Genomic DNA, 26,798 nt, shown 5'->3' on the forward strand with positions numbered 1-26,798 from the left:
TTACCTATGGCTGACTGGCCGTCAGTCCCCACGCCCGCCCTAGTCAGGAGACATTCCTATGATTTGAATTTTTAATGGTGTTTGATCTTCTGTGTATGTTCCCAAACAAGCAGTTTTCTGAGTTTGACCTCCAGATAGTTATCAAACTGAAAACTGAAACTAAATGTCTGTTAAATATTCAGCGCGCAGGCTGTCAAAAGGGGAAATAAGGAACAGTATGGCAGTCCTTTCTGTCTATTATATCTCCCTCGCATGAGCAGCACAAACAAGCACATGCATAAACACGCAAAAAGATCAGAGAAGTTCTCTGCTGAAAACCTGAGTCAGCACATTGTCATCATACAGATGTTTTGACATACGTTGTTATTGTGCGAGTCTTTTCTGCTGTTCGATAGACATTTCCAAACATATATGCCTGTTTACCATATGCCTGTTAAACTGCTTGTATTTTTCTCTTTTTCATTCAGTGTGTTCTTGTAGTGGCCATGTCTGACATAGGTAATGGTAGCAGAAAACCAGATGGAGATGACAGTGTGGATGCCAAGGGGTTTGAACCTAAAGGGTAAATATTTTTTTTAAATGCTAAAAATTACAATACATAGAAAATGTGAGATTATCTAAAATGTATTATGGGATTTTTTTGCCACTTCCTATTCCACCTAGCTTTGATATCCAGGAGAAAACTGGACAAGTTGCACAACCAAACTGAGAAGAAAACGTACTATTTCTGGGAAGGGACATATTTAGAATACAGAAACTACAAAAGGCTGTGGAAGCAACTTTCCAGAAGTTGCGTTATACACCACAAGTTGTAGTTCTTCCCATCGAAGGGGAAGGGGTGAATTGGTTGTTGAGAAGTAAACAAACTCCTGTGGAATACTTCCAAGAAAAATGTCCCTTTGCAGAAAAAAAATACCCATTTGTTTTTCTTAGATGTATTAGTGATAGGAACCAGGGGTCAGGATATCTTTTGCAATGGAAAGATTTGGTTTACCCTTTGGTTTGCTATCCAAACAATCAGTGAAGCCACACGTCTTCTGAGTTTTTATATTTATATCCGTTTAAATCAGTTTTCCTTGAGTTTTTCCTTTTGCTTCTATTAGCACCCTGCATGTTTCAGGAGAGATATTAGGAAGCATAATCATGTTGTGTAATAACATTTTGTGAGGTAGACTTTAGGGACTTTAAACACTTTGGACCCCAGATTTCATTCTATTTCGTACCAATCTGACTTAGTAAGTCTCTCTATAGTGTGTTTTTCATGAAACCAAATTGAACAACTTGTTTACTTCCCTTTTAAACGGTTGATGGAATTCCTTTTAATTCTTTTCAGCAGTGCTGCTACAAAATGTATCAAAGTGTCTAACATGTATCCACGCTTTGTTTAGGTCTCACAGCGGACCTGTTCATGCAAATGCCAAAGCACTTTCTGATGTATTCAGGTACCGAACAGATTACCCTAAACTTGGGAGGTGCGTCATCATCAACAACAAGAATTTTAACCCTGAAACAGGTAAGAACTAAATCAGACAAGAATTGTCACTTCTTGGTCTCTGAGATCACTGACTCTCAAAGAGAATGTTAATTTCTTTGTTTTTATTCTCCTTAAAAGGGATGGGAGACCGAGCTGGAACAGATGTGGATGCAGGAAAAGTGGTGAAAGTCTTCAGAGAGCTGGGTTTCAGTCCTTCTGTCCAAACCAATCGAACCGTTTCACAAATGAGGCAGATTTTAACAGCAGGTTTTATGGATTGTTATTGCACATTTACATTACTTGACGTATTTATTACCCATAAGTGAAACCCACAAGCTGAAGTGAAAGGTGACCCCATAGTGATTTTTATCACTACGAGAGCTATTACATTCTGTTTTGTCTGGTGCTTATATAAATGCTCCAGCTGTTCACTGATACAGGAAACTGTTTGTAAATTACATTTTTGGCATTTGACTGATGCTCTTATCTGGAGTGACTTAAAATTTGATCATTTTTACCAAGGTGGTGTTAGGACCAAGGACTCTTATTGGTATAGTGTAGGGTGTTTGCCCAGGTGGGATTGAACCCCAATCTACAGTGTAGAAGGCAGAGGTGTTAACCACTACACTAACCAACCCCAAATTAGTGTTTGTAAAATAGTGCATGTCCTTTCAACCTCAGCATCCAAGGAGGACCACAGCCAGTCAGCCATGTTTGTCTGTGTGCTGCTGAGTCATGGGGATGAAGACGTGATCTATGGCACTGATGGATGCCTGGAGCTGAAGGAGCTAACACGACTCTTCAGAGGAAACCAGTGTAAATCTCTAGTTGGCAAACCTAAACTCTTCTTCATACAGGTCAGATTCAGAATGATTACATGATTTATAGATGTTTTAAGCATCACTTTGATTACCTGTCTTTTCAAGAAATATAGCCTCACCTTTATTCAGTATAATAGCAAACATATTATAGACACATTGGCCTTTTGTCAAAAAGCATATGCATTTCTCATTTGCACCTAGTTTGTGTAGCCGTGATTGTTCTTCTTTTCTGTCTTTCTTTGTACCTTTCAAGCATTAAATGGGGACTGTACATGAGACCTTTAGACTCCAATGTCTAGGTCAAAAAGCAACTGTACATTTTTCTGCACAAGTGCAATCTGTACCATGAGCATGTAGTTTCCAGTTTCCTTCGGCTTTTTGTCATCAGTTTGGTCATAAGGTGACAGATTGTAACACACTGTCCCTCTGTAAAAAACTTTCTGACCTATTAATTATGTGTATTGAATTCAGGCGTGTCGTGGAACAGAGTTGGACCCTGGCATCGAGACTGACAGTAGTCCTGATTCAGAGACTGCATGCAAGATTCCTGTTGAAGCAGATTTCTTGTATGCATACTCCACTGCTCCAGGTAGGAATTTGTATTATGTCAGAATCTATTTCATCACTAACAGAAGAAAACATTTATATTCTTAACTTTTATTAAAGGGCACATACACTACATTTTTTTCTTGTTTTTTTTTTTCCCTGAGGTCAATTTGTGATGCTTTTCTGGGTTTATGTATCAAAAACAGCTCATTTCTTTATACCTGACCTATTTCCAACCTCTGTTTATCCCTTAGAATGAAAGTCTGCTTTTAAGTCTGTTTCTTTAAGACTGATGTATCTAAATGACCTCTGTTATAATGCCATGTAGGCATTAATTGACTCATTAGGACTGGTTTGGCAAGTCAGTAATTGTCAAAAGGAATTCTCAAGTGATGACATTCAAGAATGTAATCATTTCTGTTTCATTAAACCTTTTGCCAACACTCAGCAACCATGGCTGTTGCGGAAAATTGTGGAAGACAAGGTAGCATCTGGAAGATCAGGAAAATAGATGAGATAATCAGAGATAATTACTCATATCTCATATACTGTCCAGAAAGGCAAAGCAAGGCCTCATATTACAGCAAAGGATAGAGCAGTTGTTGCTTACACAAATGGGATCTGCACCTGCAGCCTCAAGATAAGAGTCATTGCAAAAATAAGAAAGTGAAAACAAGTGCTGTGGACTCATGAACTAAAAATGGTACATTTGGCCACAATCATAAGATGTACATTTGGAGAAAAAAGAAGCAGAATGTGATGAAAAGAACATATTGTTAGATGTTCCCATAGGGGTGAATCTGTTATGCTTTAGGGTTGTGTGGCAGCCAGAGGCACAGAAAACACTGCTCAGGTATGTGGAGGAATGGATTCTACTATATATCAACAGATTTTAGAAGCAACTGTGTCTCAGAAACTAAGGCTGAAAAGAGGTTGCCTTCTACAACGGGACAGTGATCCAAAACCTGCCTCAAAATGCACTTTACATCAAGAAACTCAAGATGAATTTTTGAAACAGGGCTCACAGTCTCCTGTCTTGAACATCACTGAAAATCTGTGGCTAGATCTGAAGTGTGAAAGACAGCCAAAAATGATCATAGAGTTAACAGCATTCTTTGTTAAAGAGTGGGTGAAAATTCCTAAAACATTGATGGAGAGACTCAAAAAAGCCTTTGCAAGCTTGATATCTGCCACAGGGGGTGTTACATGTAAATGTACTCACTTGGTGTCCTATGCACATGCGTCAGGGCTATTTTATGTTTTATCTATTGTTTAAGTTAATCAAATATAAAATAACAATGCTCTAACATTTGCTGTAAATGTTATTTTTAAAAAAGGTTTGCTACAGAGCTTGTGTTCAGTTCTTTTCACTTCAAAAATCAGTTAAATATATCATTTGTCCAGGTGTGCCCCAGCTTTTGCACACAATTGTATGTAGTTGATTTGATGTGTCTGCAGGTTTTGCATAACCATTAGTGCACATATGTTCAGTACTTCATTTCTGTGTACATATCTCCTTTCATATAGGTTATTATGCTTGGAGAAACACAGCCAACGGGTCATGGTTCATATGCGCCCTGTGTGAGATGCTGGAAAAATATGGCAGAGAGCTGGAGATCATGCAGATCATGACACGTGTGAACCGCAAGGTGGCGCTGGAGTTCCAATCTTCTTCCAACATGCCAGGATTTGACGCTATGAAACAAATACCATGCATTATGTCCATGCTGACCAAAGAGCTGTACTTTCCAAAGTGATTTTCAAAACAAATGAAGTTAGATCTAGGAGGGAGTATTATTATTTAAAAAAAGACAGAAGTTTAGTTGCTGCACACTACACAGTGGCCTTTCACAGGGGCCAGCAAAGGCAAATCAAAGAATAACACAACAGTAACACAGACGGGTTTTTTTTATTTTTTACAACTGTTTACTCTACCCACAATCAAGAGAAAGACTCTGTGTGATTTAGTCAAGCTTTAGCTAGACTGTTCTCTGGTTCTGCTCTAAAATGTGTCACATTTCTAATGTTGCAGTGAAGCATAAGATATTATTCTTAGTCTTATAGTAGAGTCAGACTAGTATAGTATAGTAAGTATAGTATAGACTAGTATAGTAGAGTAAGTGTAGTACAGATAGTCTTATATTTTCTTATATGAACTCAGGGTCCTTGAATAAACATCTTTAGAAACATAGTTGTTTATTTCTTATTGCTCACTTTATGACATTACTGTCTTTGCATATTACTATGCCAAGTTAAGCAAATGTGTTTTTCAGTCATGACTACAACAAGAGTCGTGTTTCCTTTTGAATGTATGAGAAAAACAGACTGTGAAGTGATGCAGTTACACAATGATTACACGAAAAGTTTGCTTTTAGTGACACAATCATCAAATGTATTAGTAGAGCACCATAAGGTAAACAAGCCTCCTGCTGTTAGAGTACACAATTTCCAAAGATGTGTTTCTGTGCAGAACAGAAAGCAGAACGTCACTTTAAATGGTTTCATTTCCATTTCTTTCAGCAAGTATCAACTTGGACCATGTTGTGCAATCTATTCAAACCAATGAGGCACAAGCAGTAGTAGTCTAATAGTAAATGGTGCTGCATAGAGAAATGCTTTCGAAATGTGACTTTTTTGTGTGTGTTAACCCTGCTCAGTGGTGTTTGTATGCACCACATTAAAAGTGTGTCCAAACTCTGCTGTCAAGGATTGACTGCACTGCACCGGTGTTGGGTGTAACCCTGCAGATAAGACTTGAGTAAATGTGCTCTGCAAGACAAGTCTGATTAGGCTGTTGGGGTCATATAGGAATAATGCATGTAGTATGATAAAATGGCTCTCAGTTCTAGTAAGAGCTGTTATTTACAACAGCTGCACGGTAGATGTTAGTTAACATTGGAGCAGTTACAAAGGATTGGTTTTGGCTTTGCTACTGTCCATGACCATGCAGTCTGTTACCATAATTACCAGAATGGACTAAAAAATGCGCCTCATTAACCAACTAACTATCCATCCATCCATCCATTTTCTAAGCCGCTTCTCCGTCAAATCAATAAAAAATCAAATCTACTCCACAGTAGTCTTTGCCAGTAAACCGTGTGAGGGCAAAGACGAAAGCCTACATCTTTGCCGCAAAAATTCTGATGAAGTCAACGCGTTTTCTTGTGACCTGAGTTTCTATTCCTGCTGTCTCTCACTTTAAGGGGTGGTAAAGAACCACAGGGAAGTGAAAACGAAATTGAGTGTTATATTTTTCCCCACCTGTATTCCGACAAATCCCTCTTCAGACCAATCGTAGCGCAGGACGCGGGACGCCCCAGCCAATCCTAGCACAGGCATCGCAATACAGGCGTGCGGTAGCGCGCCCTCTAGCTACGTGTTATAGGAAGTTCGATTCAGTTTACCGAACCGATGCTTACGAGTTGTCTGATTCGACGCATTTGACGTCTGATTCATTGATTCCCAAATCAAGCCCCCTTTATTCTTATCACCTCCGCATGCGATGACATTTAATTCAGCTAATGAAATAACGCTGCGTCTGCTCACGTACTTAAACTTTGCTTAGACGTCGAAGAAATAAAGAGATACATTTTCAGTTCTGAACCGATTTATTGGAAAGAACCGGCTCACAAGAGCGATTCATTCACGAGTCGCTGCTGTCTACAGCGCGAGAGCGGAGAGCTCGAGACGGGAGGGGATTTCCACCGAACACTGTTTCCTTTACTTGTTTTGCTTTCGATCTGGATACCGAAGTCGGTTTAATTTGAAGTTTCCCTTTTTGTTATCGACGCTTACGAATTAAAAGACAGTCTGTTCGCATCCTCGGCGACATTATTTGCACATAACCGAGGCCGAATTTCTACACATTGCACAGGTAAAGACATTTCCGCATTTCTTATTTATGGCTTGGCTGTTCTTTAGCCTGGGTAGCAGCAGCGCTGTGGATAAGCACAAAAACGAAAGTGCCAGTGTTTTCATCCAGTCGGGATCTGGGAATGTTTATTTTCACTTTTGAAATGACTTGACACTGCGTGGTGCTTGGTGGACGGTGAAGCTGAAGTTTGGGAGCAGTTGACAGGTCGTAGCCAGAGCGACTTGACTTGACCAGAGAGAGAGAGAGAGAGAGAGAGAGTTGCTACATCGATCGCCATTTACAGTGCGGTGAGAATGCTGGTAACGGACGACAGCGTAAGTCTCAACAGCCTTTTCATATCTGCAGACTGGAGTGGACTGAAACAGCTGTCTTGTTTGTGGTCTTGTGGAGGCTATAACTTTTATCAGTTTATCTAGACACACACACTCTCTCTCTCTCTCTCTCTCTCTCTCTCTCTCTCTCTCTCTCTCTCTCTCAATCACACGAGTTGCTGAGTTGGAGGTAAACCTTCGAGTGCTTATAAGGCTGTTCTTGTATCTGCTGGACTTACAAAGCCATGGCTGTGCATTTTAATCTTCTTTGTTTTGGAAATGTAGAGCTCTGATGTCATATGACTTCTTGCTCTGTACTGTACTCTGTGCTTTTTCTCTTAGTTATTTCAGTGCACCAGTGCTTGATCTTGTCAATTAGTAACCTGTCTGTATATTTGGGATCTTGACTGTGCAGCGTTTTACAACTTAAGCGAGGACCATTTTGGCCACAGACGCAGTTTCGGGCTTATTTAGGCCTACATGGAGCTCGAAAGACAAGAGCTTTGAAAGGAGGAGCAGGAGGTCAAAGCCAAAGAGCAGAAGCTCAGCCCCCTCAGTTTAAGGCCTGCACTTCTCCCCATATAATTTCAAATCAGTAGTTTATCAGCGTGGCGAGAAATAAACCTCACTGTAAAAATGAGGGTTTAGTTTAGCTGCTCAGATGATTTATGCCTACGTTCTATAACGTGAACTCAAATCGTTTGAACATACACCCGAGGACAAATGTGTGGGTTTAGTGAAATGTACTGAATGTCACTTTCTTATTTAGAGGTGAACAGTCTCTCATCGAACACCGGTGGACCTGTATGTGGACCCACACTTCAGTTACTCTAATAACTATGTAACGTACATGTTAGTTGAATAGTAGTGACCAAATAATTCATAATAGTTGCTATACACACAAAGTAAAACATCTTAAGATTAATAAATGAATGATATGCCTAGTGTTTGTGGGGTTAAAATATAGTTGTTGAGGTTATTCATACTGTAATTTAATTACATGATTGCATAAACTATTCCAGTGATTCCTATGTAATTTGTCTCAAGTTAGTACAATGAACCATTTAGTTAAAAAATACACTGATTAAGATTTAAGATAGGCGGTATGTTTTTTGCTTTGAACACTAGGTAGGTCTACTAGCTGTAAACATTACATGCAAATCACTAACCGTGTTTTGTTTCGTGCCTTGCCAAAAAAGAAAAAAGAGCAGATGAGAAAGACTGGCCATGCAGGTTCAAACTGAAGTTCGGCCTGCTTTATCAGCAATGACAGATGCTGGCAAATCACAGAAAGATTCTAATTAGAGCACCAACTCGAAACATCCGACTTACTCCTACAGTCCTACCTGACCACTTTTAATTGAGTTTACATAGTTCTCAAATGAAAATATGATGACAACTCATACATAGTCAGTTACATTAAATGTAATGTTGCTGAATGTTGACTATATTATCCTAATATGAATGGCTATGTATGTAGAAGTAAAGAAATCTTCATATTTCGTCGACACATTGTATGATTGGGTGTTATGCTCTGTTTATTTAGTCAAAAGAGACACACACTGATAAAACATCTAAATTTCATCACTGTCCAAAAAAAAAAAACACATATATCTCCAAACTGGTAACTGTACAGGAAAAAAAACATTTAATGTAAGTGAATATAAAGTGATTTTATTTGAAGCAATTTTGGACCATTTCACCATAAAAGTCACCAAAATGGAGCTACATGTGATTTTTTTTTCCGCTGATGGTACACAAGCTTCATTCATGCTGGATAACAACTCTTCAGAGCTGTTCTGGAGAGCGCTCGCTTAGTGTTGTTACTCATTTTACTGTAGCCAGACGTTAAGTCAGATATTACAGTGTGGATCTCAACTGTCTATACAAACAGTTTTTGGAAAGTAGAGGATGTGGCTCTATTGAGTTGTCTGGATAGACTTGTGTGTGTCATACTCTTTCTGTTTGAGGACATATGTACACTATGCAAGCTGGAAACTCAGAGTCAAAACAGTAGTTTTAAATATTTGGATAAAACAGTCATCTGGTTTATAGCTGGGAATTTGCCAGAATAGGATCAATATTCCAAAATAGGATATTTTTAGGCTAATCTAACTAGTGCATGTGGGACCCTTTATCAGCTGTGTTTTTTTCTGTGCATAATAAAATGAGGTAAAGCTGTAGTTGAAGAAATGCTATCTGAGAATGACACAGTCCAGACTCTTTGTCTATGTCTTTCTTACTATGTCTCTCTCTCTCTCTCTCTCTCTCTCTCCCTCCCTCTCTCTCTCTCTCTCTCTCTCTCCATTTCTCCTCCCTTAGGCCACTATGCCCGTGGAGAGAATGCGTATGCGGCCATGGCTTGAGGAACAGATAAACTCATGTAAAATACCAGGGTTGAAATGGGTTAACAGGGTACGTACATTGAAGTTTCCTACAAATGAGGACAGCAGTAGGGATGCATGACAATATCTACATGATATTGTAATGCATCTAAATGTCGGTATTGGCAGACATTTGCTTAAAAAAATCGGACAGAAGTTTACATTTGATTGGCATATGTATTGAACTCAGAAAGAGCAGGCCATTTAGACAGGGCTGGACTATTATGCTGAAATATCTGCTTTTTATTTATTTTCTGGCATTTTCCCCTATTTTTTACACTTGTATATGATGATGATGATGCCAGTGCATCTGGCTTTAGTCATTATTTCTGTTTTTACAAATATTATGCCTCAGCTACGCAGATATGTGCATAAAAAATATCAGATATTGGCATCAGTCCTTTATTCCCATATCAGTGCATCCTTAGAAAATGTTTTCACTGCTAATAAGACATATCAAACAAAATGACATGAGATCCAGAGACACATTTCTGTGCTTTGTCTGTGCTGTAAATTCACTGTGCCGTGCAATACTTGTCTTCGATTTTCCAAAAACATGTGCAGCCTTATCAAAATGATCCACATGTCTGAACTTTGTGGTGTGCATGTTCAGATGTATGCTAAAGTGTGAACACCCTGGTCAAATTACATGTTTTGTTGATTTTCTAAGTGAAAAGTAAGTTAACACTTCCTCTACAGTGAGAACAGTTAAATATGGCACTTTCTGCTCATTTTAGTGCATAGTTTCTGTTTATTTGCTAAGCTTAACACACTGAAAATGATAATAATAACAACAACACATTCCATATAAACATATATCATAACTTCTGAAAATAACACATTTTATGTTTATTTTTCCAATGTGTTAAATTCATCAAACAGTAGCTACATAAAAATGTGCAGAAGCGTGTTCTTTATAGAGGATGTGAACTTCTTTTCACTATATCTGAAATATGCTTCTCTTGCACACACCTACTCAAAAAATTCTCCACACAGTGAATGTTTTTGTTTTGAATGGTATGTACTTACAGGAGAAGAGAATTTTCCAGATTCCATGGATGCATGCTGCACGGCATGGCTGGGATGTGGAGAAAGATGCTCCTCTTTTCCGAAACTGGGCCATACATACTGGTATAGTACACACATTCAAAGCACATGCACACACCGATCTATTGCCATACTCTTTTACTCATTTGCATCCATTTATTCCCTCACACAATAACTCTTTGACTGACTAAATGACTTACTCACCCTGTCTCTCGCTCACTAACAGATAACTTTAGTCTCTGAGCCAAAATGCACAGATCCAAAAAAAAAAAAATGAATGAGAACATAAATCTGCGTTGTGAGTAAGATATAGTGACCACATCAGTATGATGCACGATCAGATATGTTCATTAATTCAGTCTTTTTTACATATTATATTCAGGCAAGTATCAGCCAGGGGTGGACAAGCCCGACCCTAAAACATGGAAAGCAAACTTTCGCTGTGCTATGAACTCCTTGCCTGACATTGAGGAGGTGAAAGATAAGAGCATCAAAAAAGGAACAAACGCCTTCAGAGTTTACAAGATGCTGTCAGCGTCAGAGAGACAGTCAAAGAGAGGTCAGTGTCTGTCACATGCACCAACAGAAGCACATGTTTGTGTAGATGGGCCTGTTGTGTATATGGCTAGAGTTGAATGCAAAAGTTTAAACCCCTGGTCAAATTATATATTTAATTAATTTTCTAATCTATTTTCTACACTACAATAAGGCACACACACACACACACACAAATGGTAATAAATATATAGTAATAAATAAATGTTAATAAAAGACATAAAGCTCAACCGTGATATTTTCTCTTTGCCGTTTTAACGGCAAGTAAAACAAGCAAGATGTTTCTGGAAGTTTGCAGACATAAGCTTTTTATAACATTGTTCAAGCCCTAAGAATGGAAAACAGATCTATTTGGGCTTTATGTGGTATAGTATTTTGTGGCGGTTTAAAGGAATAGTTCCACAAACAATCAAATTTACACACATTTTGGTGTACCTCAGATGTAGTCATGTAGCGAAGACTTATCTGATGTCCAGGTTTTGCTATGAGGCTAACATTGCTAACAAGCGCTATAATAGCCACCAAAATCTTTTCTCAATAATGCATTTAGGACTTCAGTAAGGTCGCTTGTTGATGTTATTTAGAGCACAGGAGGATTTGGTGTGAGCCATAATAATGCAGTCTAAACATGTAAAACGGCAGCATCCAGCATTTAGTGACATGTTGAGGTTTTGTTCATTTTTATAGTTCACAGACCGCAATGACAAGTGACCTTGACTTTAATGAAGACCTGGTTGTGTGTTTGAGCAGGTCAGGAGATGTTTGGGGATGTGGGTGACATAGCTCCAGTGCTAAAGTAAAGAAGCAGAATTTGGTCACTCATCTTGTCTTGGCTGACTGACTATATTTGGGGTTAAAGGAGATCTAAATTAGATTTTTCACCAAACTATTCCTTTTGGGAACTATTAGTAGTAGTATTATTATACATTTTGGTAGAAATATATGCTATTGAAATATTAAAGAAATATTTGTTATTGTTTGGTCCATTGTGAACTGTAGAGTATTCACTGTTTTTATGTAATGATTTATACCATGTGCTGAGTCCAAGTTTTAAATCTGTGGCTTTTGTTTTCATAGGAAAGAAGAGGTTAGATAAGGAAGTAAAGATAAAGGTAAGGTCCTGCCATTTGACACTTAACTTACAGACTGAGCAGCTTCATTCACACCTAAAACCAGTGTAATTTCATTTGCATGCTCATGCTGACAAGTATCCTGAATGGCTCATCGTGGAAGTAAAGAGCATGGCCAGCTCTTATGCCTTCTTTAGTCCTGACTGTGTGTCTGTCCTGCAGGAGGAGCAGCAATGCCCAGTGTCCTCTGCCTGGGAGAGCACCAATGGCTCTGCAATGAACATGGGAGCAGGAGCAGTCACAGTCAAACAGGAAGCAGACCAACCAGCAGCCACAGGTACAGCTAAAGAGTGAGCTCTCAGTACATACAGTTGCGCATATCCAGTCACACACACACACACACACACACACACACACACACACACACACACACACACACACACACACATACTCTATCTTCTGGAATCAGGCAACATATTAAACTTTTTTCATCTGAAAAGCTATTTTGGTATTTGCTAAGAACTTGTGTGTTCAGACTTGTCTGCTGTTTTCTAGTTTTTTCTGCTTGATGTAGCTCCACCCCAGGCAGACATGCAAACCATTTCAATTCAGTTCAGAGGAATTTTATTTGTAAAGTTTTTTTTTTTTCCAATAAGCAGCTGGACAGAAATCTGAGTCCAGACCCTTAATTAGTGAGCTGAGGATGACAGTAGCAAGGAAAGAATTATTAAGATGGTATAAAGAAGAAACTTGTCCATCTCTGGCAAGCACCGGAGTAATGAAGTTACAGTCAGTCACATGCACATTCCCTCACATGGCATAGTTTGATTCTTAGTGATTAAAAGGTTTTGATTGTGTGTCATTGGAATATTCAGCTCTGCTCTGTGACAGATCATTGTTCTAAAAGCGGGGTGAAATGACATGGCTACTCTAGCCCATGATAAGCCTGCTCCAAATCAGTGTGCCTGTATGGTTTATTTTAGGCTTGTTTTCAGCAGTGTGACTCACCCTCTGGTCGAAGATTGTACAACTGATAAAAACACAAAGGCATTATTCTTCTTTTTTTTTTTTTTTTTTCTTAGGTTTTTTTATTCAGTTGTCGCATGTTGATTAGAGTTCATTTACAGATAAACATATTGTTTAAATTTTTTACCTCTCAGTTTCCAGTGGATGTAAAAGCAGTTCTCAGTTTATAGCACCCTGGGACCATGGCAGGTACACAGCCACCATGAAAATATGAGACATTATCATATTATTTTCATATTAAATATTATGTATTTAATGCAGCTATTTACATAATAGCTGGCTTTGGGAAACTAATTTGTTTATTGCTCTGGCTCAGGTAACTAACAAAGTGAAAAAACTCTCAGCCATGCATGATGTCAGTCGGAAAGATTTTATTTCCAATCGTCCAAACAAGCTTCCGTTTTATTTATTTATTTTTGTCCACTAATACAAACAGTTGTTTGAAATGATCATATGTTATATTACTTGCATTTTGCTTGGAGCTGTGAAATTTTGTTTCAAGTTTCAAGCAACAAACGTTGCATTTTATCCAGTATGGTTTCCAATATATTTTCTAATATCCCTAATTCCTTTGATTATTTGATTATTCCTTTGATCCCTTTGATTATTGTTTTCCTATCTGCCCGGCCCAGAGGGTCATAATGCAGGTAAGGAAAAAAGTAGATTGTCTTAGAATTATTAGAGATGTACTGATACATCAACACATACAACAACTCTATGCCTGTTTTCCCTCATCACATTATCCTTCAGGAAATGACAGTTGAAATTATTTCTACAGTTCTCCTTCACTTAACCCTTGTAGAGTTATCCCAGTCTGATCTAAAGTCCTGCAAGAACTCCAATCTGCACATATACATACTCGCGCACACACATACGCACACGCATAGCTGCTTTGTCAGTTCCCCCTTGTCTGTTCTTCATATTCACTCTCTCTTCCCTGTTTCTCTTCCATAGAAGTTGGTGGCCGTAGCCCCTTGGAAGACCACCTGATCATCCCGGAGGTGTGTCAGACAATCGAGGTGATGACGGAGAACGAGGAGCAGGCAGTGAGCTCCAGCCACCCCTACCCTCTCCAGATCTCTCCAGTGTCCTCATACGGAGGTCTGTCTGTCTCTCACCCTCTTAAAGTGCCCCTAAAATCATCATTCAAACTATGAAAAAAAACATATGTTGGATAATAAATTGTTATATATTTTTATGTATTATTGTTATGCCCAGGAAACCAGTAAAATGGCATAGGAGAATCCTTAAAGCTGTACACTCGTTAAGAATACAAAGATTCATGAATATGCTCAATTATGCAGATTATAAATGCGCCCTTCCCTCCAGGCTTCCAAAAGCAGTGTTTTCACCTTTGGGATAGATTAAGCAGACCTTTAAATGAGCTTATATTAATACTGAGATTTTCAATTGATCACCCAATGAAAAACGGAAATTGAACAACTGCTTAATGTTGAACAGACAGATTGTGCTGGGGCTAGCTTATCAGGCTAATAATGTGTTAAATGCTTAACACACTACAGAAGAGGTTGGATTCTCTTTTTCTGTCACCCCAACACTATCCACTTGCTCTGATTTGAGTCTTCCTCTAAACTTCCATCCATCCATTTTCTAAGCCGCTTCTCCGTCAGGGTCGCGGGTGGGTGCTGGAGCCTATCCCAGCAGTCTTCGGGCAGAAGGCAGGATACACCCTGGAAAGGTCGCCAGTCTATCGCAGGGCAGACAGACAGACACAGACAGTCACTCACACACTCACTCCCCGGGGCAATTTAGCACGTCCAATTGGCCTGACTGCATGTCTTTAGACTGTGGGAGAAAACCCACGCAGACACATGCAACCTCCACACAGAGAGGACCCTGGTCGCCCGGCCGGGGGATCGAACCCAGGCCCTCCTTGCTGTGAGGCGACAGCACTACCCACCACGCCACCGTGCTGCTCTCCTCTAAACTAGCAACTGTCAAACATGTGCTGTGGTGTGTAGCTGTTTTAGCTTGCTTGCTAAGGTAACTCTAGCTTCTGGTGCTAATGAAGATAGAGCAAGAGTGTCTTAGCTAACTACTCCACTCACAAAAACATAGATTCACTCCCTCATATTTTAGTGCTAATCCTTTAAACTTGTGTCATTGGATCTTTAGTGAGATGGAATCAAAAGCATGTGAAGCTGTAGCATGCCAAGCTACTGCGACCTCCTGCTTAGACAGCTCTATACACGATATTTGACAGTTTATTAGATGGATGTGGGATATAAATGTCACACTGTCATCATTTGAAATACCATTATCTGTTTTAGCGAGTGGCTAAATGTGTAGTCTAAACATCTCAAACACTGAGTAGGCTGTGTTCTGTAGTTATGGGTTTCCTGTCATGACATTGTAGTCCTCTCATTAGCATATTTTACCATAGTGGACCATGATCCATTCAAGCTTATTTGTGACGTACAAAACTAAGCTGCTACCTGAGCTTTAAAACACGTTATTGAGTGCAGGGGTTCTTTAAAGTAATATCTCAGCCAAACATGCTCACATGGCTAACAACGAATGGACAGTAGTACGCACCAATTACTATGATGACATTTGCTTCATGCTGTGTGTCAGCTGATCACTTGTTTCTTTGATAAATTGTCAGCAAGATTAGCTTTTGATTAAACTATTCCTTCAAGTCCTAGCTGGATTTGTTTTACCTGGGGAGGTATTATAATTACCAAAGAGATCTGTGATTTTAATCCATCACCAATCTGCAGTGCAGTACTCATAGTGTGGCAGTCATTATTTCAGAGTAAATAACCATCTACAAATACTGTAACAAAACCTGCTTATCGGTTTTTATGATAGTTATTGGTATTCAGTGTGCTATGATGAGTCAGTCCAGACCATATGTGGTAATTTGAGGAAATTACACAGATACTTTATCCTGCTTGAATTGGCCAGTCAGTTAAATTCCTTACAAACTACGTTATCAGACCTCTTCTGGTAAAACTAATCTAGCTTGAATAGGACTTTTGTCTTTTTATTGCCTAATGCTTTGGCTACACAGGCGTATTGTTTCCCAAAAAGCACCAGCATATCTGATGTCCGGTAATCATCAAAAAACACATTAAAATGTTGCTGTAACCAGCAGCAGCACTTTCTTTTAGAAGTATGCTTATGATCTTTGTTCTATGTTTCATCATTCATGATAGGTCTTTTTCATTTTGATCATCATTTCAGAATATTCTAAAGGCCACCAGTGGATTTTACACTTCTGTTACATACGTCTATAACTAAAGAACATCTAGTCCGTGTAGTTACTCAATAATAAGCCTTGGAATTTAATCCTAGAGGAAAGAAAGATAAATCCCAGAGAAAGATAAAAAAGAAGTCCTTAATATCTCAGAAGTTTCTCTTAGATAGCACTGAGATCAGATGGAAAGACAAGGAAGGCTACTTCTTAAAGTAGAATTCCACGGGGTTTTAAAAGAAATCTGTATTATTAAAAGGCTAAGATGTCATCAAACATGTGAAATGCTCCATTATAAAAAAAGAAAAATTTGTCAGATCTGTGGTGATAAAAACAATCTGAATCACATCTGAAGAATTCGAATACAGAATTTCTCTGTATTACACCATTTCACATCAAACCTCTATAAATGAATTTGTTTACATCTCAATAATGAATTTCTGCCGAAATTTCGAATAAAAAGCTATTGAACTCCCCTATATGTCTTCTGCTTCTAAGCTCACATCTCTTCTATATTGCAGGTTTTTATCCATTCCTATTTCTCATAAGGAATTTTAGGATTACCATCAGGCATCCTAAGCCATCAAAGCATCAATAACATGTTCCTCTACACTCTTAAGGGGCATTTGTGGTCTTTCCAGATTTGTGGTCTGTCCAGAATACTATTACATAGACACACTTTATATTAAGAGTGTCTTTTATGCAAACAGTGAAGCAGAAAGTGGTTTGCAGGAAACACCACTTATTTATTCATTCTCAAGCCATTGTTATTTCGAAATAACTGAGAATCCCCACAGACTCTGGTCTGACTCATATTTCAGTAATTGTGTTGTTCAACACCTAAAAGGCTTAACTTCTCTCTGGCTGTACTCTAACCAAGGTCATTGGCTTTGTGTTTATTGCTGTGGCTGTACCTCTGTACCAGAGCTAGGCCCTTGCATCGGCACATCAGAGAGGAGAGAGTTAATGTGTAATCCTTCAGATTGTTCTTGAAAGGGGTTTTTCAGAGCTATGTCTGCATTGAGCAGATCGGTTTCAAGTTATTTGTTTGTGAAAACAGAGTGACAAACAGGCACAAAATTTTTGCCAACCTGTTGTTAACCACACACACAAGCCTAAACGGAAAAGTCCCAACAGGCGCGTATTTTTAATGAGCAGCAGTCCTTGTCTGCTTAGAAAGCCTTGGAGGTTTGAGGGCAGAGAGTGAGTGCCTCACTCAAGTGCACCGTGGTTGTGGCGTTCATGATTAATCCAAACAGGGTTTTTTTTTTTTCATCTGTGCTCTGTGCCAAATTCGACCTAGTTGTTTTGGTTGCTGCATACACCTTACCTCACCTGATAACCTGCAACATGCAAAACAATGTTTATATATGTGAACCTCATCATGTGGTTAACTTACTTCAGCTTTACGTCTCTGTGGTTCATATGTGGCATTCAAATCTTGTTGTAACATTAAAGAGAAATTCCACCAATTTTCCCCAAAGTTTGCATAATGCAATTGTTAAAATATGAAAATGTTTGCATGAACTCATTCACTGTAGAGGAACTTACCACATTTCCTGATAGTAGTGGTGATAGGGGGTCGCAACATCTACAGTTATAGCCATTTTTTTTGCCATCCACAATCGTGAGTCAATCTGTACATGCCTTTTACATTAATAATGGATGGTAAAATAACGGTAAATCTGAAAAAAATGGTTTTATAGTGCCACTCATGAACCTATCTAGCGTGATTATAATGAATACATTTTAAGCCAACGTTTTTTGGTCTTTCGTTTATTTTGGGCATTTGATCTCAAAACTATCACAAAGCAATGTCTCGGGCATCAGGCTGCATTTTCAAAACCATTTCATGTTCTCCCTTTTAGAGGCATTCAATTCTTCAGAAATTGGGTCCTATTCACCATATGAAGCCTTTCACATCAAACTACTCTGAAGGATGTTTGCTTCTTAATAGTTTAACTATGCAGAAATATAAAAAAAAATGAATGCAATTACCCTTTAACTTTTTTCAGTTAAAAGTAATAAGCTTTAAATGTTGGGACTGCAATTTTACTTCTGTTTAACTAGTGAGAGTGATGACTTGTCTGATATGAACAGCAGTTGTTGGCTTTTTATCAGTAGATCATGACAAAGCTGGTGCTTACAGTTGGTGTGGAAATTTTTAAGCACTGTATATCTGGTGAGACACAAGAGAGGTCTGTTGTGGATGAACTAGTTTTTCATCTGCTTACATTCTTTCTTTCACCCAACCTCTTTTTTAGCCCACAGTAACCTGTCTATCAGGAAAACCCTGAGTAATCGGTCTCACCTCTGTCTCTCCTTTCTCCTTGTGTGCACAGAGAGCGATACTGACAGTGTGCAGAGTGAAGAAGACTCCAAAGAGGTACGTGCAAAACCTTGCCAAAGCAGTTTCAGAAAGCACTGTGGTTTGAGGTAGACTGAATTATTAGTGTAGCAGTGGCATTCACCCAAAAAATGAACCCCACTGATGGTAATAGTGTTGCAAGTAAATATGCCCCTGCGTCTTTAAGATTACGTCAGAGCAGTGCCCAGAATCCACTCTCTGCTTGCTGTCTGCTTCCTGTAATGCTCGCAGGCACATGTTTGTGCCACTACAGCCAAGAATGACTGACTCCCGATCGGTGTCATAATGATTTTTTTTGCACTGGACTGACGCTAGGAGCAGTTAAACAGCTGATCCAGGATCTGTACAAAGTAACCGGATCTTTGTGGTGCACTACAGGTCTCATAAACACACAGTGTACTCTCAACTACTTTTCATTTTTCAAAGAGTTCTAACATTATTCTGAGTTATAATGCAACAGCTTGGCTTTACAGGGATGTGGATGTACCCACTTCCCTTTTCAGAGCTTAGGAACTTAAACCACACAGTGGAGTTTCTGGCGAGCCTGAGTACGGCAGCATAAACAACCTTTGGCTCAACCCCATTCTCAGTTCCCGTCCTTCTGAGTTCTGATGCAAGCAGAAAGAAGGGAGTAAAAAAAGAAAAAGATCACAGAATGACGTTAATTGTGTTACAGATTGTGCAGATGTGCTGCAGCAGTTCTGAAAATTCCTTAAAAAAGCTTCCTAATCTGATGTAAAATGTATTGCTTTGGGTTTACAGAACACTTAATGCCATGAAGACCTGTGCCTTGATGGTTATCTATAAAACCTCTGTGGTCTACCAGACAGCAGAAATAAAACTTAGCAAACTATAGACTGGTTAAACCAAAAGAGATATTTTATTAATGAACCTTACCATAATCAAATGTTCTTTAGTTTTTGAAATATGAGTTTGATGTAGTATGTAAATGTCATCAATGTTTCCTTCTCTCACCAGTCTATACAGTCCATACATCAGAGAAAGCAATATATATATATATATATATATATATATATATACACACCTTTACATACATCCATGAATAAACATACATATATAGACACTTACACATATATAACATATATGTTATTATTATCATCCAGTTCGTACTCCACTGCAGTACAGATGTCATATGAATACCGTGGTGGTGAGGAATCACCCTTAAATCCCCCATCATTTCCCACCCACTACTCACCACCCCGAGCTAATACCCTATTTGGTGAAACAACGTGAGAAAGAAGGAAAAACCAAAAAAACATTTTGGCTAAGCCGACATAGACAAAACAAACAAAGATACAAACTACATAGACAAGACAGACAGCTATACAACCGACATGGACAAGACAGACAGACAGACATACAACAGTCATAGATACACATTAATACATGTACCTAATAAGTTAAAAAAAAGTGTAACAACACATAATTTTAAAAAATTTATTCATTTTGTTATTTTTGATTATCTATTTATTTATTTCTAATAAATGAGACATATGTTGTTGTTCCTTTAATAAGGATGTGGAAGAGAAGACAGCTGTTGTTAATTCTCAATATAATGTGTAAAGTATGACCAGGTTTCTTTGTTTGCTTTTGTGTTATTTTTTAATCTTGCATTTGTTCTAGATTACAGTGATCTGTAAGGAGGTTGAGCTAGTGATTTACAGAGATTTGGGATCTATCTTTCAAATTAAGTAGAATAATCACAGAGAACTATTTGTAAAAGAATAAATAACCCCAGGACCTCAAATAAATTAAATGACGTTCGAACCGGGCTTAATCTGTAAGAAAAGCTCATTTTTAAATGTATTGTTTTTATAATGCAACCACCAGCAGTTTAGTTCCACTCATTCATGTTAAAGTTATGAGTGTTTCAGCCTAGATTGTTTGATGAATGGGAAGCCAATCAGAACTGAGGTCAATGGCATATATCAGCCTCACATGCATTTGAACCAAAACAGTATATACGTGATAAGGAAAATTTGGAAAATTATCACAAAAAATGAATTAATACTGGCATATAAAACCACATCCTAAGCAGAAATCAGGGAAAAAATATAAAAATCCTTGAAAAATGTAGGATATGCGGTCTTTAAGAGTGTAATATGAGTTTTGAAGGTAGTTTGAACATTTTGAGTGTGCTTTCTGTTTGGTAGTTGTGGGTTTGCACACTGAGGCCACAGGTTTAGGGTTGCATTGTGTATAGTATCAATTTTAGTGTTTGAACAGGAAACGAGTTGTAATTCTCCCACTGTGGGAAATGCACTCCCTTACTAATGGAGTGAAGCTTAACGTTTTATGGCCTCTTGTGTCATTCGTCACAATAATTTCAGATTTGATTTAGAAGCATTGAGGAAGCAGCTTTACATTTGCAGTAAGCTGCAGCCTGATGATAGCACTTTTGGCGACCATGATATTGGAAGTTGAAGCTGTAATAAATAATCTCTGAGTTAAAGGAAGTGCTCCTTGAACTCACAGTCTGTAGGTTTGTGTGTTATACTCTGTGTGAAATAGAAAGAGGTGTGTGTGTGTGTGTGTGTGTGTGTGTGTTTGTGTGAGGGTGGGCATGCGTTAGTGTGAGGTTTCTCTGCATTCCAAAGAGCAGATGAATCATGCAGGGTTCGACAGAAGGAAGAGTAGTTTACTCCAACGTGGCAAAAGTAGTTAAGAATAACACTGTGGTCTCAACTCCTGAACACTGTTAACCCACAACTGCTGTTATGTCTGTAGTGTTTAAACCTCACTGCCTACGACAGAAACTCTGTTAGCTACTGAGTTTTAGCTGCAACATTTAGTGGCTGAGGATTAATGATCTACATGATGTTTATCTTTGTCATCAATAAAGTGCAATTGACTCGGCAAGTGAGTGTGTATATTGTTGTTTATGTTGTAAAGGAAGCTGGTGATTGCACCTGTAAAGCTATGTGGACTTTGTTCAGATACATTGTTGGGTCTATGGTAATCTCACTGATGTCTACCTGAAAAGACATGCAGAGACACAGGCTTACTTTGGGCAGATCATGTTCCAGTGTTAAGTGCAACAGATAACCAAATATTTGCTTCTCTATCTGTGTCAGAACACAGAGATCTACTGGCATTTCCAAAAAAAGAAAAAGGGATGGCATGTGTTTGTTGTGCTGTAGAACATGCTCATGGGATTGTTAAGCACTGGAGCAGTGCAAAAAATATATATTTATTGGCATATGAAATCATGTTAAGCTTCAAAATGATAGTTGTATGGGAGATGGAAAAAACATTCTTAAATTTTTATGTATTTTAATGTAAAAGATTTTATTCCATGTAACTTTGGACCATTTCTGTTGACCTATTTGTAAAATATGTGCTTTATAGTGTCCTGATCTTATGCTCGATCCACCAGCTAATGTGTTTGTCTCCAGCTAAATGACTAGCCACAAGGAGCTTGTCATGATGCAACAATACAACCTGATACAATATGATATGTTGTATTCTACCCCTATAATACATTTTGATTAATTTCTAGGTACCTTTCACTTGTTTTAAGTAACTTTATTTAGTGAAATTATCTTATTCAATTTGGCAAATAGGAATTATACAATTTCACTAGTTAAAATGACTAAATACAAGTAGGAAAATGGGTAGAAAGTTTATAGATAAGTTAATGAATCTTGTAGTATTCTTACCACAATCTCTTGCAATCTGTTGCAGAGCTCACTGAAGATTATGTCTATTGAATATCCTGTTACATGTCTGTCATGAGCCCAAATTGAATTTGTGTTTTTCGTCCTACAGCATGTGCAATCAGGTGTATGGGGAATGAATGCTGTGGATACAAAGCCAGTCATGGGCAGCTCTGTGATGCGAACCTCCTTGCCCAGCATGTCCACATTCATCACCCCGACCAAGCCTAACTTTAGGATCACTGCTGTCCAGGACCCCTCTCCTCTTTCCCTTCACGGCACCCACAGCAGTGTGGGAGCATGGAGTATCCTGAACCCTTCGACTCATCCTCCTTCACACCCTCCAGGGCCCTCCAGCCAACCCCCAAGCCATGAGAAACGAGCCAGCGTCATCATGAAGACCTCAGACGTCTCCAAATCTGTCAAGAGCTGCTGAGGAAGGCTGTTGGAACCATTTCCTGAGCCTGAGGTTGCCTGGCTTCGGCGGAGGCTATACTGGACTTTAAGACATAGCAGAGACCTGGGCGACTTAATTAAGTTGCCGCCAAATGAGGATCTCACAGCGGACATAAACTGTCATAAAGGATGTCGAGCTGGTTGAGTAGTTAGTGAGGATAATTGTCCTAATACAGGGCAAAGTGCATTGTACAATGCAATTCTAGGCCTTAAATTCAGGGAGAAGTCCAGTACAGTACAGTACAATGACTCGGATCTCAAAACTGCCATTATCATGAGGTGTTTGCATCTCTTGTGGAATCTGTATATAGAGGAGAGTCAGTGGCATCAGCTTTAGCACCTTATAGAAAAGCACTGAATGAGATCATCTGTGGCCTTTTTTTACTTTCTCCGCAGCATGTTGACTGTGGAATACACTTCTGTGAGAGGATTTTTTAACCTGTGGCTCAGCAACCAAAGACTGCACTTGACAACACGATATCTGAACTCAAAACCAGTCATAGGCCAATATATTGGCGGGTCTAAAGGGAATTTTATTTTAAAGATTTTTTATTGTTATTTTTCTCCCTAAAAGTTTTGATTTGTGATTAGTGGATGTGAACAACCAAAAGCACTTATTTTATGTTTTTCATAAAAGAAAGTACATGAATATTATGCTTTCTACTGTATGTGTGAACATAAATGTACATTTAAACAAATTTTGCTTCATAGTGCTGCGAAAAAGTATTTGCCCCAGGATGATTCTCTGCATTTTTTGGCGTATTTGTAGAGACAATTTAACCAGCATTTATTGTTAGCCTTGACCACAAAGACAAAAACTAAATAATTACTTCTTTAATTTATGCAGCCAAAAAAGTAATTGCCCCTTCATGCCACCCTCAGCAGCAATGGCAACAACAGCAAATGCTTTTGGCATTTACAGGGCTCAGGGAAAACTGGGGGACGTTTGGCCTTTTCTTTCATGTGTGACTGTTTTAATGTTTTTAACTGTTTGCAACTTTTGGGGTTCATGCCACTGAATCAGAGCAGGTTTTTAAAAAACTGCATGTTTTGTTTCATTTCTTTTATGGACCATTCTAGTGTGCACATGTATGCTTTGGGTCAGTTTCCTGTTGTGTGACTGCTTTTTCTGCAGCTCACAGGCTTTGTAGTCTCCTGCCAAATTCTTTATAGCTGAGCAGAAAGTCATAATACAGCAGGAAAAGCAGCTCCAGAAACAATGACATTTCTGCCATTATGCTTCAACGTTGACCATTTTTACTGTTGAGGAGAACCTATTTTTGTCCTCTGTCCAAAAGACATTGTTGAGGATCATGTGGGTGCTTCTGGGCAAACTTGAGACTTAAATTCCATTTTTTTGCTCGGCGTCTTTTTTTTTTTTTTTAAATCAAATCTAGGAGAGTTATAAATAATCACTTTTTGTGTTTTTTATGTATGATTTTGCCAAGTCTGACACTCCTGGAAATTTTAGTACTGTTCCGAATGCGTGTCTGGCTACACACCTAAAAAGATGGTTCTTCAAGAGTTCCTTAGTAAAGGTAATGGCTCTATTTAGAACCAGAAGTTATCTATAAATCCATTTCATGCTTGTATTTTTCTTTGCCTAGTGTAATTGTTCTTTAGATTGAAGACGAATGTGTTTTATATGGTTCTATATAGAACCTTTTGTGAAAATGCTTGACATTGTAACACCAGAAGAACCTTTTTTTTTGGTTCTAAATGGAACTATTACCTTTACTAAGGAACGTTACTTGAACAACCATCTTTTTTAAGAGTGTGGGCAGCACTGGAGCCACATTGCCTCGGAAGTGACTGTTCTTACTGATTGGCATAAGCAACTTTTCATGAAGCCATTATGTATTAAATGAATACAGAGCCAAGACTGAATCTCAAGAGAAATTATTATCACAGGACGTGCAAATTGTGCTTTGAATCGGGTTGAGTTGAATGAAGGTGGCAATTACTTTTTCATGCCAAATGATCACGTATGCAATTTTACTGCACCTGAAAAAAAAAAAACAACTCACAAAGCTGTTGTGTCATTTTTTTCTACTTACTGCAAAAATCACTAAACATATTCGGTGCAGGATTGTGTACATGCAGAAAATCAGACAGGTGGCAAGAACTTTTGCACATTACTGCATGTCTGTGGCTGTGTATGGAAGCTTGTGTTCACCTAAGTGAATGTGTCTCTAAACACATTCATTTGCTCCTCAATCCTGTGGATCACTGAATATCTAATCTATAAGATCATGTTATGTAAAGAAATGATCTCCTGACAATAAATGTTAAACACTGCTTGTTTCAGAATAACTGGATCCGAGTTGTTGAAGCTGTCAGCTAAAATGGAAAGTACACATTAGCATTGTCTGATGCAGTGTGGTACTTTACCTTCAGGCCATCTTTGGCTCAAAGCAGGACGTTAACTAAATGAGTTAAGTCATCTTGAAAGCAAGAGGAGATACATGTGAGGTAAATGATCCTGAAAGCAGATGTTAAGGCAAAATCCAAATGTAGCTATTGCATCATCTTAGACATGAAAAAGCCTCGATATATATTTTATAATGAACGTTCTATAAACTTGCCTTTCTAAAAAATGACAAACATAAATGCAGCAGAGATTAGATAACAGGAAGTGGAACCTGTTATTTTCAACTAGAGCATCTTAGACATGATTACCAACCATTACTGCAAGATATGAACATCTTAGGGCCGCTAAAAATGTAACATCTAAAATAGTAAGAGTAGTTTTTCCAATATTATCCACCAAGGAAGGGCAGAGAGGCTAAGGGAAAGAGATGGGTGATGATATGAGTGAAAGAACAGACAGATTTACTGTCTGCTGCATCTCAGGCTTTATCCCCTGCACTTGTGAAATGGAAAGAACTGTGGCAGTGGTCTCTGAAGAGGCCTGCTCAGCAGCACTGATGGATATGGGAGCGGCAGTCATTAACAGTCTATACAGTCTCTGCTGTGTTCAGTGAGAAACTGAAAGGTGTATCACCTTTTTTTGTCTTTGAAACTCCTCTTGACTAGTTTTGCATCTCAAGTAAAACGAAACTGACCAGTAACACTTGTGCCTCTGTGGCTGCAACTGTGAAGTGTATGAAGCTGTTTTTTACATAATAATACATGCCAGGTCCCCTTACATTGCCTGTAAATTTCATGGTCTTAAATTAGTTGGAAAAAAAAACTAATCTGGCTACACTGACGTACATTAAAAGTAAAGTATGTTTTTGAAAGTTAACATTTTGAAGAACAACATTTCTCCGAAGATCACAAAAGCTGTATCTCCATTTTTTCTTCATAATCTGAAATGATCTGCTGCCACTTCTGTCAATATTTCATAACGAATGGACCCGGTCCAAAATTACTCAAATACTGAATAATTCATGCATTAACTTCCATTAAAAGTTAAAAAAGTTTTTTTCCTACTCTTGTAAATACAGGTGAATCTTAAACACTGAGGATTGATAGACTAAAATATTTTCAACTAAATACCAAAAAGGACTTCACGTTTATTTGATAGTTCATTATTTATTTATTAAATTAATTATTACATTTTTTGGGTTGAACTTCAAGAACTTGAATAACACCCTGCAATAGTATATTTATATCTTAACCCATCTTTTCAAACGTCCAGTTTCACTGTACTATGAAACAATTTTTTTTTTTTTTGTCCACTTCCTTTTCTCAGTAATGTAACCTACCCATCCTTTCAGACCACTCATCCTTCTCTTCTCAAAGTGGAAGGATGGACAATTTTTTCAGATCTTAATCAGGAGTGGAGCTTGGTTTTCTCCTTCTCTCTGACAGAGGAAAGCTTTGGGTTCCGTTTATCTGATGGTGACACTTCTGTGGTCTGTCAGGTCTTGCAGGGTCATTAGGAGTCCCATTTTCTCTGTATGTTGTGACCATTTTGTAAACTCCAGTTTTTCCACTTATTTTCCTCTTGATTTTGCCTTTATAATA

The 26,798-nt window shown here is 38.4% G+C and overlaps 2 protein-coding genes across 4 annotated transcripts in view; both read left to right on the forward strand.

Moving 5' to 3' along the window:
- Window positions 1-5,032, forward strand: part of LOC108431121 (caspase-3-like) — a 5,435-nt gene extending 403 nt beyond the window's left edge. For both annotated transcript variants that reach the window (XM_017704071.1, XM_017704072.2), the window contains exons 2-7: window positions 468-562; window positions 1,389-1,513; window positions 1,613-1,741; window positions 2,156-2,331; window positions 2,767-2,884; window positions 4,369-5,032. In XM_017704071.1, coding sequence (XP_017559560.1) covers window positions 486-562; window positions 1,389-1,513; window positions 1,613-1,741; window positions 2,156-2,331; window positions 2,767-2,884; window positions 4,369-4,598 — 855 coding nt within the window. In that variant the 5' untranslated portion in view covers window positions 468-485 and the 3' untranslated portion in view covers window positions 4,599-5,032. The remainder of the gene's footprint in view (window positions 1-467; window positions 563-1,388; window positions 1,514-1,612; window positions 1,742-2,155; window positions 2,332-2,766; window positions 2,885-4,368) is intronic.
- A 1,488-nt stretch (window positions 5,033-6,520) lies between these two features.
- irf2 (interferon regulatory factor 2) lies at window positions 6,521-25,136 on the forward strand. Of its 2 annotated transcripts, none has more exons than XM_017704074.2 (9): window positions 6,521-6,715; window positions 9,349-9,441; window positions 10,442-10,541; window positions 10,840-11,016; window positions 12,090-12,124; window positions 12,305-12,419; window positions 14,063-14,209; window positions 18,668-18,711; window positions 22,483-25,136. In XM_017704074.2, exons 2-9 carry the CDS (start codon window positions 9,355-9,357, stop codon window positions 22,804-22,806), a joined length of 1,029 nt encoding a protein of 342 aa, XP_017559563.1. In that variant the 5' UTR covers window positions 6,521-6,715; window positions 9,349-9,354; the 3' UTR covers window positions 22,807-25,136. The 2 variants fall into 2 exon arrangements, with proteins under 2 accessions (XP_017559563.1, XP_017559562.1); XM_017704073.2 differs by lacking the exon at window positions 6,521-6,715 and adding an exon at window positions 7,009-7,029.
- Window positions 25,137-26,798: the final 1,662 nt, after the last annotated feature.

Source organism: Pygocentrus nattereri, chromosome 8 (genome assembly GCF_015220715.1).
Source record: "Pygocentrus nattereri isolate fPygNat1 chromosome 8, fPygNat1.pri, whole genome shotgun sequence".
Lineage (NCBI taxonomy): Eukaryota > Metazoa > Chordata > Actinopteri > Characiformes > Serrasalmidae > Pygocentrus > Pygocentrus nattereri.

Bases quoted from the DNA above. Each gene is read 5' to 3' on its own strand.
- irf2 (XM_017704073.2), top strand. From the start codon at position 7,009: ATGCTGGTAACGGACGACAGC. The intron at 7,030-9,348 runs GTAAGTCTCAAC...CTCCTCCCTTAG, and splicing joins TGCTGGTAACGGACGACAGC to GCCACTATGCCCGTGGAGAG. The intron at 9,442-10,441 runs GTACGTACATTG...ATGTACTTACAG, and splicing joins GGTTGAAATGGGTTAACAGG to GAGAAGAGAATTTTCCAGAT.